Source organism: Pan paniscus, chromosome 16 (genome assembly GCF_029289425.2).
Source record: "Pan paniscus chromosome 16, NHGRI_mPanPan1-v2.0_pri, whole genome shotgun sequence".
Lineage (NCBI taxonomy): Eukaryota > Metazoa > Chordata > Mammalia > Primates > Hominidae > Pan > Pan paniscus.
The window spans coordinates 62,529,280-62,544,683 of record NC_073265.2 but is presented as its reverse complement, the minus strand read 5'-3'; the positions used below and the strand labels follow the sequence as shown (position 1 = coordinate 62,544,683).

The 15,404-nt window shown below is 44.8% G+C and overlaps 1 protein-coding gene across 17 annotated transcripts in view; it reads right to left on the bottom strand.

Moving 5' to 3' along the window:
* Positions 1-9,884: 9,884 nt before the first annotated feature.
* NEO1 (neogenin 1) overlaps positions 9,885-15,404 on the bottom strand; it is a 253,000-nt gene continuing 247,480 nt past the window's right edge. For 16 of the 17 annotated variants that reach the window (XM_034939097.3, XM_063596779.1, XM_034939098.3 and 13 more), the window contains 2 exons: positions 13,634-13,770; positions 9,885-12,475 (listed from right to left, as the gene is read on the bottom strand). In XM_034939097.3, coding sequence (XP_034794988.1) covers positions 12,392-12,475; positions 13,634-13,770 — 221 coding nt within the window. In that variant the 3' untranslated portion in view covers positions 9,885-12,391. The remainder of the gene's footprint in view (positions 12,476-13,633; positions 13,771-15,404) is intronic. The other variant, XR_008954864.2, reaches the window with a different exon arrangement.

Here is a 15,404-nt window from a genome sequence, read left to right as displayed (position 1 = left end):
AGCGTAACTGCAGAGGAGGCTGTGCTGTGTGGGAGATCACCTGCAATCTTTGCTGGGTATTAACTGTCCCTGCCAATTCTTTCAACACAATCTTATCATTTTCTTCATGAAGGTTTTTGCATTTCATTACATTAATTCCTAGTACCTTATATTTTTGTTGCTAGTGCTAATTCTATTTTCTTTCTTTTCTTTTCTTTTTTTTTTAGATGGAATCTCACTCTGTTGCCTGGGCTGGAGTGCAGTGGTGTGATCTCGGCTCACTGCAACCTCCACCTCCTGGGTTCCAGCAATTCTCCTGTCTCAGCCTCCTGAGTAGCTGGGACTACAGGTGTGCGCCACCACGCCCAGCTAATTTTTGCATTTTTTAGTAGAGACGGGGTTTCACCATATTGGCCAGGCTGGTCTCGAACTCCTGACCTAGTGATCCACCTGCCTCAGCCTCCCAAAGTGCTGGGACTACAGGCTGAGCCACTGAGCTTGGCCTCTTATTTTCTTTATTGAGGTATAACTCATATGTATCAAATTCAGCAATTTTATGTGCACAGCTCAATGAGTTTTGACAGACAGTACTACAACTACCTAAACGAGTAAGTCATAGACTCTTTCCATCACTCCCCAGGTTCCTGCATGGTTCTTTGCAGTCAATCCCCTCCTCCCACTCCTGAACCCTGCCAGTCTGCTTTCTGTCACTAAAGTTTTGACTTTTCTAGAATTTCATATCAGTATCATCATAAAGCATATGGTCTGTGTCTGATTTCTCTCCTTTAGCCTAATGTTTCTGATGGCTATGCCATAGTTTGTTTATTCACTCACCCATTCATGAACATGGAATTGTTTCCAGTTTTGGGCTATTAAGAATAAAGCTCCTGTGAAAATTTATGTTCACTTCTTTATCTGGGTGTGGATTTTCTTTTTAGGTAATTATTTAAATTGACAAAGAAAAATTGTGTAAATTTATCATGTACCACGTTTTGAAATATGTATACATTGTGGAATGACTACGTTGAAATAACTAAACTGACATACTTATCACATTACCTCACATACTTTCCATTTTTTGTGGTGAGGACACTTAAAATCTACTTCTGTCATTTTCAAGATGGATGTAGATTTTTGTTTATCTTAATACTCAAGGAATGGCATTGCTGGGCTATTATATATATATATATATATATATATTCCTTTTTTTTCTGTTTCTTTGAGATGGAGTCTCACTCTGTTGCTCAGGCTGGAGTGCAGTGCCTCGATCTCGGCTCACTGCAGCCTTTATTTTTAGTAGAGACAGGGTTTTGCTATGTTGGCCAGGCTGGTCTCGAACCCTTGTGATCCACTTGCCTCAGCCTCCCAAAGTGCTGAAATTACAGGAGTGAGCCACCATGCCTGGCCTGATAAATATATTTTTAACTTTATAAGAAACTTCACAAGATTCTTTTCCAAAGCTGGAATACTCTTGCATTTCTCCCGGCAATCATATGAGAGTTTCGGTTACTTCATATTCATGCAACACTTGATGTTGTCAGTCTTGATTTTTTACCATTCAAGAGAGTGTATAATATTAATTCCTGGATTTAATTTGCATTTCCATAATGACTAAAGATACCGAGCATCTTTTCAGGTGTTTACTTGCTATCTGTATATGTTCTTTGGTAAAGTGACTGTTCGAATATTTACTCATTTGTTTTTGCTGAGTCACTTTATTGAATTGTAAGTAATATATTCAGGATATAAGTCCTTTATAAGATATAAGTTTTGCGATTATCATCTCCTAGTTTTTGGCTTGCCTTTTCAGTTTTTCGTTTTTTTTCTTTTTTTGAGACAGAGTCTTGCTCCATCGCCCAGGCTGGAGTGCAGTGGCGCCATCTTGGCTCTGCAAGCTCCGTCTCCCGGGTTCATTCCATTCCCCGGCCTCAGCCTTCCGAGTAGCTGGGACTACAGCTGCTTGCCACCACACCCAGCTAATTTTTTTGTATTTTTAGTAGAGACGGGGTTTCACCGTGTTAGCCAGGACGGTCTTGATCTCTTGACCTCGTGATCCACCTGCTCGGCCTCCCAAAGTGCTGGGATTACAGGCGTGAGCCACCACGCCCAGCCTGACTTTTCACTTTTTAACCATGACTTTAAGAGAGTAAACATTTTTAATTTTGATGATATCCAACTTACCAAATTTTTCTTTCATGATTCATGCTTTTTGACAAGGGAATTAAAATGGTACACTAGAAAATATCTACTTAACAAAAAGAAGGCAGTAATAGAGTAATAGCGTGACAAAAAAGACGTAAGACATGGCCGGGCATGGTGGCTCACGCCTGTAATCCCAGCTCTTTGGGAGGTGGGTGGATCGCCTGAGGTCAGGAGTTCATGACCAGCCTGGCCAACATGGTGAAAACCTGTCTCTACTAAAAATACAAAAATTAGCTGAGATCATGCCACTGCCCTCCAGCCTGGGTGACAGAGTGAGACTGCATCTCAAAAAAAAAAAAAAAAAAAAGACACAAGACATATAGAAAACAAATAGGTAAATGGCAGATGTAAATCCTACCTTACCAGCAATTACATTAAATGTAAGTGGATTAAACACTCAGTTTAGAGGCAGAAATTGGCAGAATGGATACAAAACCATGATCCAACTGTATACTGTCTACAACAGACAGATTTTGTATTCAAAGATGCAAATATGTTGACAGTAAAAGGGTGCAAAAAGACATACCAAGCAAACATTAGCTGAAGGAGAGCTGGAGTGGCTATACTATTTAATAATATCAAAGTAGGCTTTAAGACAAAAATTATTACTAAAGACAAAGAACATTTTATAATGAGAAAAAGGTCAATCCATCAAGAAGATTAAACAATTATATGTATATACCTAACAACAGAGCCCCCAAACTCCTAAGCCACCATGGTGGTACATGCTTATAGTTCCAGCTACTCACGAGAGTGAGGTGGGAGGATCACTTAAGCCCAGGAGTTTGAGTCCAGACTGGACAACACAGCCAGATCCTGTCTCTCTCTAAAAAAAAAAAAATTATATATATATATATATATATATATATATATATATATATATAAAATTAGGAAGAGTTTGTGAAGGATTGCTATTAATTGTTTTCTAAAGCTTTGGTAGAATTCACCAGTGAAACCATTGGGTCCTAGGCCTTTCTTTGCGGTAAGTGTTCTTTATTACTAATGTAATCTGTCTACTTGTTATGGATCTATTTGGATTATACACACACACACACACACACACACATACTCATGAAGTGAATCTGACATAATGGAAGGGAGGATAGACAATTCAACACTCATAGTTGCAGACTTCAATACTCTACTTTCAATAACTGATAGAACAACTAGACAAAAGATCAGCCAGGAAATAGAAGATTTGAACAATATAAACCAAAGAGAGCTAAGAGGGATCTCTGCAACACTCCATCCAACAACAGCAGAATATGTATTCTTCTCAAGGGCACGTGGAACATTCTACAGGACAGACTATCTGTTAGGCCACAAACCAAGTCTCAATAAATTTAAGAGGATTGAAATAATATGAAATATATTCTCTGACCAACAATAGAACAACATTTAGAAATTAGTAACAGATATTTGAAAAATTCACAAATACATACAAATTAAACACATATGTAAGTAATCATTGAATCAAAGCAGAAATCACAAAGGATATTAGAAAATAAGTTGAGGCCAGGTGCAGTAGCTCACGCCTGTAATTCCAGCACTTTGGGAGGCCGAAGCAGGTGGATCCCTTGAGGTCAGGAGTTTGAGACCAGCCTGGCCAACATGGTGAAACCCCATCTCTACTAAAAATATAAAAGATGAGCCAGGCCTGGTGGCAGGCACATGTAGTCCCAGCTACAAGGGAGGCTGAGGCAGGAGAATCATTTGAGCCCGGGAGGCAGAGGTTGCAGTGAGCTGAGATCATGCCACTGCACTTCAGCCTGTGTGACAGAGCGAGACTCTGTCTCAAAAACAAACAACAACAACAACAAAAAACCCCGAAAAAAACAAGTTGAGATGAATGAAAATGAAAACAAAAAGATAACGTACCATTCCAAAAACATGGGATGCAGCAGAAACAGTACTTATAGGAAAATGTAGAGTAGTATGCTCTGATACTTAAAAAAAATCCAATCAATAACCTAAACATTCACCTGAAGAAACTAGGAAAAGAAGAACAAACTAAACTCAAAGCAAACAGAAGAAAGGAAATAATAAAGATGAAAGCAGAAAAAAATAGAATAGAGAACAGGAAACCAATATAAAAAATCAGCAAAATCAAAAGTTAGTTCTTGGAAAAGATCAACAAAATGGGCAGCCTTTAGCTAGACTGACAGAGAGAGAGAGAGAGAGAGAGGAGAGACTTGCTAACATCAGGAGTCAAATAAAATATATTACTACCAGCCTTAAAGAAATAAAACGGATTATAAGAGAACACTATAAAAAGTTGTATACCAACAGATTAGATACCCTAGATAAAATGGACAAATTAGAAACAAATTACCAAAACTGACTCAAGAATAAATACAGAATCCGAATAGATCTATAACAAGTCGACAGATTACATTAGTAATAAAGAATGCTTCCCACAAAGAAAGGCTCAAGCCCCAATGGCTTTATTGGTGAATTCGACCAAAGCTTTAGAGAACAATTAATAGCAATCCTTCAAACTCTTCCAAAAAATAGACAAGGAGGGAACACTTCCCTTATTCTATGAGGCTAGTATTATACTGATACCAAAGCCAGACCCCTCCACTCAAAAAGTACAACACTCCCCCCTGCAAAAAAAACTACAGACCAATATCCCTTATGAATATAGACACAAAATTCTCAACAAATTCTCAGGGAAGATAATGATCACTCATTTACTTATTTTTTGATAAGCGTCAGTCAGGCTTCCCTCTGGTTCTTAGTATTAGGCTTTTCCCCGAGGAAACCCCAACCTCTTTTTTCATCTACCACTTGGGTCAGATTTTCTGTTCCTGTTACGGACATCCCTTACTGTCTTTGGAGCAAATCACTGAAAAGCATTTTCTGTTGTAATTTATCCAGTGTTGGAATTTTTCCTGCTTTTTAGATTAGTTCAAGCAATGCTGGAAGAAACTCCTTTCTTTGGTGAATTCGTCCATCATTCTCAGTGTCACCTACTTCGTGACACGCAACTCTCCAGTTAGGGTTGGAAATTCCTTCTTTACTTTACCAGATCACTTTGTTTGGGTCTCTTAGCACTTTTCATGTTCTTTTCATGAAATTACCATTTCATGAGTACTGTCGTACTCATTTTGCATCCTCAGTGCCTGGCATATAGTGGGCCTTCAAAGTATCTTAGGAAACAACTGAAGATTTCCAGCTTCTTGGGTGAGGAAGACCCTTTTCTGACTGGCCGCAAATATTCCTTCTCTCATCCCACCTGCCCACACTGAGATCTCTCTGGCTTTGGTTACAGTCAATTTCCCTTCTGTGTGTTAGTCTAGAATGTTCATTGGCTGATTCTCCTTACATATCATGGGCAACTTTGTCTGCAGGAGCCTGATCCATAATTTTGCCTTCAAAAGTAAATCCTGGCTCTTTCCTCTCCAGAAAGCCATGAGCTGCCCAGAATTCTCGGCAAGACCTGGGTTTTGAGTTTACAAAAGGAACCACTTTATTCTTGTCTCACTAGAACTGACCCCAAGCTGTGGTATCTGGCCAGCCAAACTTAGCTTGACTGGGCCCAGTACTGCCCTTGCAGTGTTCCAGGAATCTGGGGGACCAGCTCCCTCTCTCCCCGAAAGCCAGCTAGCCAGACCTGTGCACCCTCCATAGCCTTTGCACTGGCCTGCTGGGGCCTCTGCACTGAATGCAGTGACAGGAGGCTGAGCACAGGAGTGACATGGGATGGCTGGGATCTGTACTGATGGCCACGTGAAGCAGGCAGCTCCACAGCTCTGCAGTGGCCTCCTCCTTCCTCCAGAAAGATAAGCCTCACATTACACCCTAGGCTCAGCTCAGCCTTAGTTCCTCTGCAAAACCTTAAGTATATGCTCCTAGGAGGAATTAGGGCTTTGTTAAATTCCCTCAGTACCGGGCCATGATGTATTATTAGTTACCTGATTTCAAGTCCATCTGCCTCACGAGGCAAGTTCATTTAGTGAAGACCTATGGTGTGCTGGGTGCTCGGGTGGAGAATCCAAGCACAGCTGCTTTCCTTAGCGAGGTCGCAGTGTATTGGCGGAGACAGAAACGTGAACAAGAATGATCAGGGGACTGGATGGTTAGGCTGGGCCTTCAAAGATGAATAGATATGACCAGACAGAGAAAGCCAGTGGTCAGGGTAGGGGATAGAGAGAAATTGAGGCAGAGGAAACAGTAGAGGCCAGACATCACGGCTTATTCTGCAAGTGTAAATTGCTGTCAATGGTTAGGGCCAAATTCGGGTGAAGGGGCAGGTTAGTGGGAAATAAAAGGGACGAGGCAGACAGGGCCACACTGGAGTCTCTACCGTAGGGCAGGTGCTGGAGCTCTCATTGCACAGTGCTGAGCAGCGGGGAAGCATCAGATTTGCGTTAGAAGCAGCACCTGAACACTTGTGTGGAGGATCGCTCCCTGATTGCTGGTGAGACTCAGGCAGGGGGCTTAATTAGTAGTTTGCCTACCAGACAGCAAAGAGCTGCTCTGGGGGACCTCTGAGAGGTAAGAGCTGGCAGGATTTGCTGAGCAATGTGCTGTGGTGTTGAGGGAAGAATTTAGAATGGCTCCCAGATTTCTCCTTTGGGCAACCAGGTCCACAGAAGGCAGACCCCATTAGCAAGCGGCTGACACCTAGTAACAGGGTGATGAGGCTTTGCTCCAGGACCCTGAGGAGGGAGAAATTGTAAACCGATGGCAACCCAGACACAAGCTGAGGTCAGCCTGCCTCTTAAAATCTGGATTAGGCTGATTGGAACCCACATTTCTTGACCTGTGTCCCCCTTTGCCCCCTGGACTTCTGAGAGTTCTCAGGTTTAGATTCTTATGGTCACTTCTGGCCCTCAGCTCCTGCTTCTAGCGAACGAATTCCATTCATGGGTCACCCGTGCCATGCCAGACTCATGGCCTGCCCACCGCCATGTTGGCCCAGATGCTGTTTTCTTCACTGGGGGAGTATCCAGTAACACATTCAAGGCCATGTGCACACAGCAGATGTTACATGAGATTTGGGGAGCTGGAGGGGGTTCACTCCATAGAAGTGCAAATAGGGCAAGATCTTCTCATTTGGCCGGGCGCGGTGGTCCACGCTTGTAATCCCAGAATTTTGGGAGGCCGAGGCAGGTGGATCACGAGGTCAGGAGTTCGAGACCAGCCTTTCCAATATGGTGAAACCCTGTCTCTACTAAAAAATACAAAAATTAGCTGGGCATGGTGGCGGGTGCCTGTAGTCCCAGCTACTCTGGAGGCTGAGGCTGGAGAATCGCTTGAACCTGGGAGGCGGAGGTTGCAGTGAGCCGAGATCACGCCACTGCACTCCAGCCTGGGTGACAGAGTGAGACTCTGACTCAAAAATAACAAAACAAACAAACAAAAAGATCTTCCCATTTAAGAAAGGTCTTTGGACACCTTGAGGCCAGCCAGTTCCCACTGGGGTGCTTTCCCACAGAGCCCCTCATTCTTGCACCATCTTGTTGATTATACCGGTTGCGTGTCCCCTCCACCCCGAATTATTTCAGGAAATCCCGAATTATTCTTGTGCTATAGAGCAGCAGGTATTCCCACCAACCTTTTGGAGCTCAGCTTTAGGTCCCTTTCATTTTACAAACCAAGTTCCTAATTGAGGAAAAGGGCGTCTTGAGATGAATATCATCCACCATGCTTAGAGGGTAGTGGTAGTTTTAAGCAGCACTTTTCCAACATTATGTACATTTAAAAGATTATTAAAAACAAGTATTATTTTCTTTCAACTACTGTCTCCTACCTCTTCCTCCTGCACCCCTGGTGAACTCCCTCCTTTGGTAGCTGGGAACCCTAGGTTAAGAATCGGGTACCTGCTGTCTGGGGTTCTTCTGTCTGTGGTTAGCGGTGGTTCCTCTTGGCTCCCTGGTTCTCCAATCCCTGCCCATGGCCCTGTCATCATCAATTTGATGGCTTGCTTATTGCTTGTCTCCAGTCTCTCCTGATGGTTCTCCCCACTTCTGGCAGGAAGGTGGCTGCAATTGGGAGAGGATGGATGGGGCAGGAATGGGGTAGGGGAAGAGGTGTTTCTTCTTCGTATAGAGCCTTGTCCATATGCTCATCTTAGAACAAATCTGCAAGATATTCTTGTGTTAGTTCCCAGCTTGAAGTTGGTCATGAGGCAGCAGCATTGTTTCTTTTTCTTTTTTTTTTTTTTTGAGATGGAGTTTCACTCTTGCCCAGGCTGGAGTGCAATGGCATGGTCTCTGCTCACTGCAACGTCCGTCTCCCAGGTTCAAACGATTCTCCTGCCTCAGCCTCCCAAGTAGCTGGGATTACAGGCGCCCGCCACCATGCCTGGCTAATTTTTGTATTTTTAGTAGAGACAGAGTTTCACTATGTTGGCCAGGCTGGTCACGAACTCCTGATCTCAGGTGATCCGCCTGCCTCTGCCTCCCAAAGTGCTGGGATTACAGGCGTGAGCCACTGGGCCCAGTCCAGCATCGTTTCTCATGACTGTCATCTTTCATCTTTCACGTTTACCCCAGGAGGCCAAACGGCCATGGCTGCTGAAATGGGAGTGTTCTAGCACCAGAACACTGGGGACCTACTAGGATCCCTGTCAGGAGGGGGCTTCTTGTGCGTGTGTGTGAAGCCTTTCAGCACACTCCAGGGCATGAGTCCTCGTGACTGTTTGTCTATCCATCCAAGAGACAAGCATCTGCTATTGTCAGAAACTGCCCCTTGCATTAGACATTCAGAAAGGAGTGAGAAATAATCTTGTCCCCACTGAGCCCACAGGGCCCAGGAAAACACTCCAACAAATCACGGCAAAATGTGCCAAGAGCTCCACCTAGGGACGCACAGGAGGGATAGTAGCAGCAGACGCCCGGCACTTAAGACAGAATGGCAGTAAAGAGGACACTCCAGGCAGACTGAGAATGGCCTCACTGGTAGCTTTCTGTGGCCACACCCCTGGTACACAAGGCAACATTAGTCTGGACCTGGAGGCTGTGGCAGACAAGCACCAACCTGCAGCTATGGGAGCACGGACTTCATCCTGAGCCCAGTGGAGTGTGGCTAATGGGAAGGACGGGATTTGGGCTTCCTAAAGTACACTCTAGCCACAGAGCAGATGAACAGCGGGGCAAAGGGAGCAGTGAGGACACTGTGCTCTGTGTTTAGCCCTCATTCTATTATTGCAAGCTCAGGCCTCTGGCTGCTGAGGTCACCTATTCCCTGGCCCAGACTCTGGGACACCACGAGGAATCTTACACAGTGAACACAGTAAGGTGAGGCAGCCTGGGGCAAGCGGGCATCCCAGGAGACATCTGCTCCAGCTTCAGGTCCCTATGAGTGGTGGGGCTGGGAGTGGGGAGGCCAGGCCCCACGTGGACAGTCAGTCTGCCCTAACAGAATGCGCTGCCGCGGCAGGGACATGGCCTGCACTCCATTCAGGGACGGCTGCCAGGGGCCCCCTCTGATTCCTCAGGCCACTCAGTCCCTGCAGGGCAGCAACAGGGGGATGGGAACAGGGACAAGACTCATTTTTGGTACTGGTAGACGGTCCAAACACCTCCTGCAGCCTCCTGGCTCACCTGCCACCCTTCCCTGAGTCTCCTCATAGACTACTGGCTTTACAGTTGTGAAGGCAACAGTGAAGTCAGTTAGAGGCTGGGAAGCAGGGGGCCCCAAAGTTGTTTTTTTTTTTAAGGACAAAGGAAAATAACTGTTTGACCAGACCAGAGTTTGATTGGATTAAAAAAGTGTATTGGATTTCCAATACTAAATAAAAACATGAAATCGTTTTTAAAAAGCCATAGAGTTTACAGCATCAACTACAGAAAAGGCCAAACAAGTGTGTACAGACGCCAGTACCAGCAGCCCTCCGGGCCCCTCCCGCAGGCAGTGCGGCGACAGACACAGGTGTTCCAAATCCCCCCGAGGAAGCTGCTGAGCGGCAGCTCAACTAGGACACTACAGGACACACAATGGTTTAGTTTCAAAAAGCACAGGAAAATGTAAGAAATGTATTAAATTGTGAAAAGGTGCAATACAGAATAGCTTTCCTTTTTCTTAATTTTTTAAAAAACCCCCAACTTTGAACAGTTATTTTATTTAAAAATAGGCCCCTCCCCCACCCGCCCCAATTCTGTGGCAGTATCCAGGTACCAAGGCCCTGAGGTAACAGAAGCAGTCAGGGTTCGTGGGAGGAAATGCCCCAAATACTGAGCATGTTCTTTGGGCAAAAGGTAGTTTCTGGGGAATCTGGCCCCCTGGTGGCCAGAGTGCTGGGACAGCTCTCTTCAGGATCAGTTTAAGTGCACTGGTTTTCCAGAATCCCGCCTGGCACCCCCATGTGACCAGCGAGCTCGGCAGCAGCAGTTCCTGCATTGCACCTTTCATTGCCCCCCAAATCATAAATACAAAGAGTTCATCTTGTAAAAAAGCAAGTATGTGACAAGATCAAACATGGCAAATCCCCAAGTTCAAAGGCAGGTGGCCTGGGGTACCCACTGGTGGTTTCAGCAGCTGATCTCTTCTTGGCTATAGAACTGAAGCCCGATTTACTGTCTACACTGCCTTCCACGCTGTCTTCTGGGGATCTGTTGGGGAGTAGGGGAAGATGCCTGAGCGTCAGTCGTGTGTTTTCCATTATATATTCTTAATATTAAAAAACCACACACCTCAGCTCCTTACCTTTTTAGGAAAAAGAACCCAAGAACTATGTGCAAAGGCAATGGCTTCCATGTGTGGCTGAGCGGCTGGGTTCACCTCAGACAACTCCTGTGGCTTCATTCTCATCAGGGCTTAGCTGAGCTGCTGGGATGGGGGGGGGCAGCTGTTTCCGCTGTCCCTGTCCCTTGTTACTTGAAAAATAATATTCAGAAAGATGTGTGGAAGCCTCAGGGGGCACTGCAGCTCTGCCTTGTCTCATTCCTGCTAATGCTTTCTCTGAAGGGGCTCTGAAGTGTGGAAGAGAGCGCTGGACTGGCTGAAGACTGGAACTAGAGAGAAGAAGGAGTCGTATATGGAAACAAACAAGTTCCTTCCTTAACCTCCAACTTCCTCAAAGAGAGCCAATAATAGCAGCAGGAAAGGGTCTCCATCCTTGCTTTCTGATTTATAGAATGGGGTCAGGCTCTTACCCTATTCTGTGTGACTCAGGCAATTAGAAATACAACACCTGGCTCCTCAGCATGGACATTCTTACCAGGCTATGACCAAGACATCAGGGCCGCTAAATCCTCAAACCCATCTATTGCACAGAAGAATTTTAAAACCAGATCCAAATCAAACTCCAGTTGCAACGTAGTGACAATAAGGATGGACATGCCAGGAAAGGACAATAAAGAAGATGCTTCCATTCTCTGCAGGCTTCTGGAAGAAAGTACAATGACAGAAACATTCACAGGACCTCAGCAGCCCCTCCATTTCCTATTACCAACCCCCAGCCCCCCACCCCGCCCCAATACTGAAACTGCACAGAAAGCAACAAACAAGTCTTTTCAATGTTACATTTCTTTCAATTCAAATAGATCTGTAATCTCACAGTGATGAGAGGAAAGAGTCAGGCCTTTAATAATTATAATAAAAAAAAAATAAAAAAAGCTTACAAACAGCAATGCAACATTTCCTCCCCCTCAGAGTGATGGATTAACAGCTGGTAGAGGATGCAATGACTCAGAATTAAAAAATAAAAATGAAACCAAAAAACAAGCCAACTCCAGGAACGACCCACACTGTCAAAGACTTTCCATACATAATTGGAACAAGCAGTCAAATGTCAACCACTTGTGGAGAACACCAAGGACTTCCTTGGTTTTGGATGGCGTTTTTGTTTTTGAAGGTAAAATAAAATAAGACACAAATAAAATTGTACATAAATGCCAATGTCTACACTCCATAAAGGTGATGCAGTCACAGCACAAAGACACGGCCTGACCACAAAGTGAAATGCAGGTTGCACTTCTCGCCTCTTCCCTGGACACAAAATTTTGGCCCATGGTGCCCAGTCCTGCAGAATATCAGCAGGCAAAGGGAAGCTGCCTCGACACAGGCTTCTTCCAGGCTGACCAGGGGAAGGCAGGTGGCCATGCCTGGAGCCAGCCCTACACAGAGGTGCTGGCCAGTCTGCTGGCTCATTCTGTGTTCTCAAGTGCTGTCCTCTCGTACTCTGTACAATTCCTTGTTTTCAAGGGTAAGTTCCAAGACTTCCAGACTCAGGTTTGAAGTCATGTCCTGGTGAAGGTCGTCATGCTGTTGTGATAGCGTTTAGGTCCTTCATTAGTCCTTCCAGGTGGGCCATCTCTTTGGTCAGCTCATCTGGTTCATAGCTCTATGGAAAAGAAAACACTGTTACTGGGCTGGATCCAGGGAGCAGCCCAGAAAGGAGAGCCCAGAGAGAGGCCAAAGCATCATGTGGTCAGTAGTCAAATGGCCCCAGAAAACTGGCTACTAACACGCAGGGTGGCTCAGAAGAGTGGAAAGTAGCAGGATAGACCCAAGGTCACTAGGATCCCGTTTCCTGATAATGCACAATGCCTTTCTCCCAACACATACTCCCCAGGGTCATAATGACTTCACAGGCCAGAAGGCCCACTGCTTGCCCCTTCTAGGTCTCTGCCCCAGTCAGCACAGTTGGTATGTCCCTGGATCTCTGGGCCCCAAGCTTTCCGCTTAGAGAATCCTGTACCTGGAAATTCAGAGGCAAAACATTTTTACTGGAGTTTGAGAGTGAAAGATCAAAGAAAGACCCTGGTGATTTTTGTTTCGAGAACAACCACTCAGGCACTTTCTCCTCCAGCATCTTGCTCAGGAAAGGTCACAGAGTAGAACTGAGGGAATGTATGGATGGTTCAAACCAAGAAAAGAACAATGACAGAAGGGACAGAACTAAAAGGCAGGCAGGAAGTGGGGGAAGGGGCCATTAGCTGGGCTAGTGTGAAAAGCTAATTTAAGATGTTCAAGAGTGGATATGGGGGCCGGGCGTGGTGGCTCATGTCTGTAATCCCAGCACTTTGGGAGGCTGAGGCAGGTGGATCACCTGAGGTAGGGAGTTCAAGACCAGCCTGGCCAACATAGTGAAACCCCATCTCTATTAAAAATACAAAACAATAGCCAGGCATGGTGATGGGTGCCTGTAGTTCCAGCTACTCAGGAGGCTGAGGCAGGAGAATCCCTTGAACCCGGGACGCAGACGTTGTAGTGAGCCGAGATCATGCCACTGTATTCCAGCCTGGGAGACAGAGCAAGATTCTGTCTCAAAAAAAAAAAAAAAGAGTGGATATGGGAAAGAAAGCAGACCAAGTCCTCAGCACAGTTCCCGGCTCAGAAGAGATGCTCAACACTGTATCTACTGAATGAATGAGTGTATCTGCTTCATAGTTCTGGGTGGCGGGCCTGGTATGCACAGAATATCAGCTTGACCAGCAGTCTCAGGCCCTGGGGCATGTTCCCAGGCAATCTGGCTGGACTGATGGCCCCACGAACTTACACTCTCGGAGTCTTCCAACATCCTTGTGGTCTCCTGCACTTCAGGGGCACTGGGAACAACCACTGGCATAGGAGGCCGGCTCCTTCCTAGAGTCCCGATGGAGGCTGTCTTCACTGAGTGAATGTGATGGTTCAGAGCTGAGGGGAAAGGGCACCATCAGATATGTGGCCAAGCCTGCCTCCCCTAGACCTCATGAAGGCCCTAAGGTCCAAGTGCTGCTTCAGGGTGAGAGAGACATACAGACCCAGTGCAGGGATACTGCTCTGAAAAGTTACTGGAATAAGAGGGAAGGAGGGAGATAGCAGGGCATTCATGAGGCCAGAGAAAATATTCCACTGTCTCTAGAAAACCAATATCCTAGTCCAGTGGTTCTCAAAGTGTGGTAGTCCACAAACCCTTGCAGGATATCTGGAAGGCCAAAGCTCTCTTTATAGTAAGACATTATTTGCCTTTCCACTGTGTTTGCCTTTGCACTGAGGATACAAAGGCAATAGTGGGTGAGCTGCTGGAGCCTTAGCACAAATTAAGGCAGTGGTGCCAAACTGTAAAGCCATTCACTGACACACACGTGCAGTTTAAAAAAGCCAGTTTCACTAAGAACCATCCTTAATAAAGGAGTACATATTTTTTATTTTACTAAATCTTGACCTTACTGTATGTGACAAAATGGAAAGTATGCATAAAGTACTTCAGCTGTGTGCAAAGTATGACAGCTGTCTTTTTTTTTGAGACGGAGTCTCTCCTTGTTGCCCAGGCTGGAGTGCAGTGGAGCAACCTCGGCTCACTGCAACCTCCACCTCCCGGGTTCAAGTGATTCTCCTGCCTCAGCCTCCCGAGTAGCTGGGATTACAGGTGTCTGCTACCACACCCGGCTAACTTTTTGTATTTTTAGTAGAGGCGGGGTTTCACCATGGTGGCCAGGCTGGTCTTGAACTCCTGACCTCAGGTGATCTACCCGCCTCGGCCTCCCGAAGTGCTGGGATTACAAGCGTGAGCCACCGCGCCCGGCCAACAGCTGTCTTAAATAAAGGTACTTGTGATAGTTTTGAGTTTTGAGTTGAATGTTTTTATCATGGAATATCACTGTTAGTTCAAAGACAGACAAACTGGTTCTTGAGACATCTTTTAGAAAATGAACAAAGTGAGCCTGTCAATTCAAGGAACACAATGGATAGTGTTTCTTGCCAATGATAAAATTTAAGTTTTAAGTAAAAATCAGGATTTTGGAAAACTTGCATCCGCCACCATGGTCTTGAGAACTTAATACACATTTTGATGATATTAATGAATATGTTTTTAGATACTGAATAATGAAATGTATCACTATTTGCAGAATTTGCATAATGTAGTGGACCAATATTTTCTAAATGACCGATGTGTGATGTTTTAGTATCATGCATTAAATGCAAGACAGATGAATGAATTTTAATGGAATGAAGTATGAATATTTCATAGATAAAGTTTCAGATTTCACTTTACAAACAAACCTTTAAAAAACTACAACTTGCTGAGTTTTGCTGTAGTATCAAAAAAGAATATCCACAATTATCTGAAAAGGTTATAAAAATACTCTTCCCTTTTCCAATTACATATCTGTTAGGCCAGATTTTCTTCTTATATTTCAACCAAAACACCATATTGCAACAGATTGAATGCACAAGCAGATAGGAAAATCCAGCTGTCTTCTATTAAGCCAGACATTAAAGAGATTTGCAAAAAATAAAACGACTCTTCTCACTATATTTTTGTTTTGAAAATAGTTGCTTTTCGG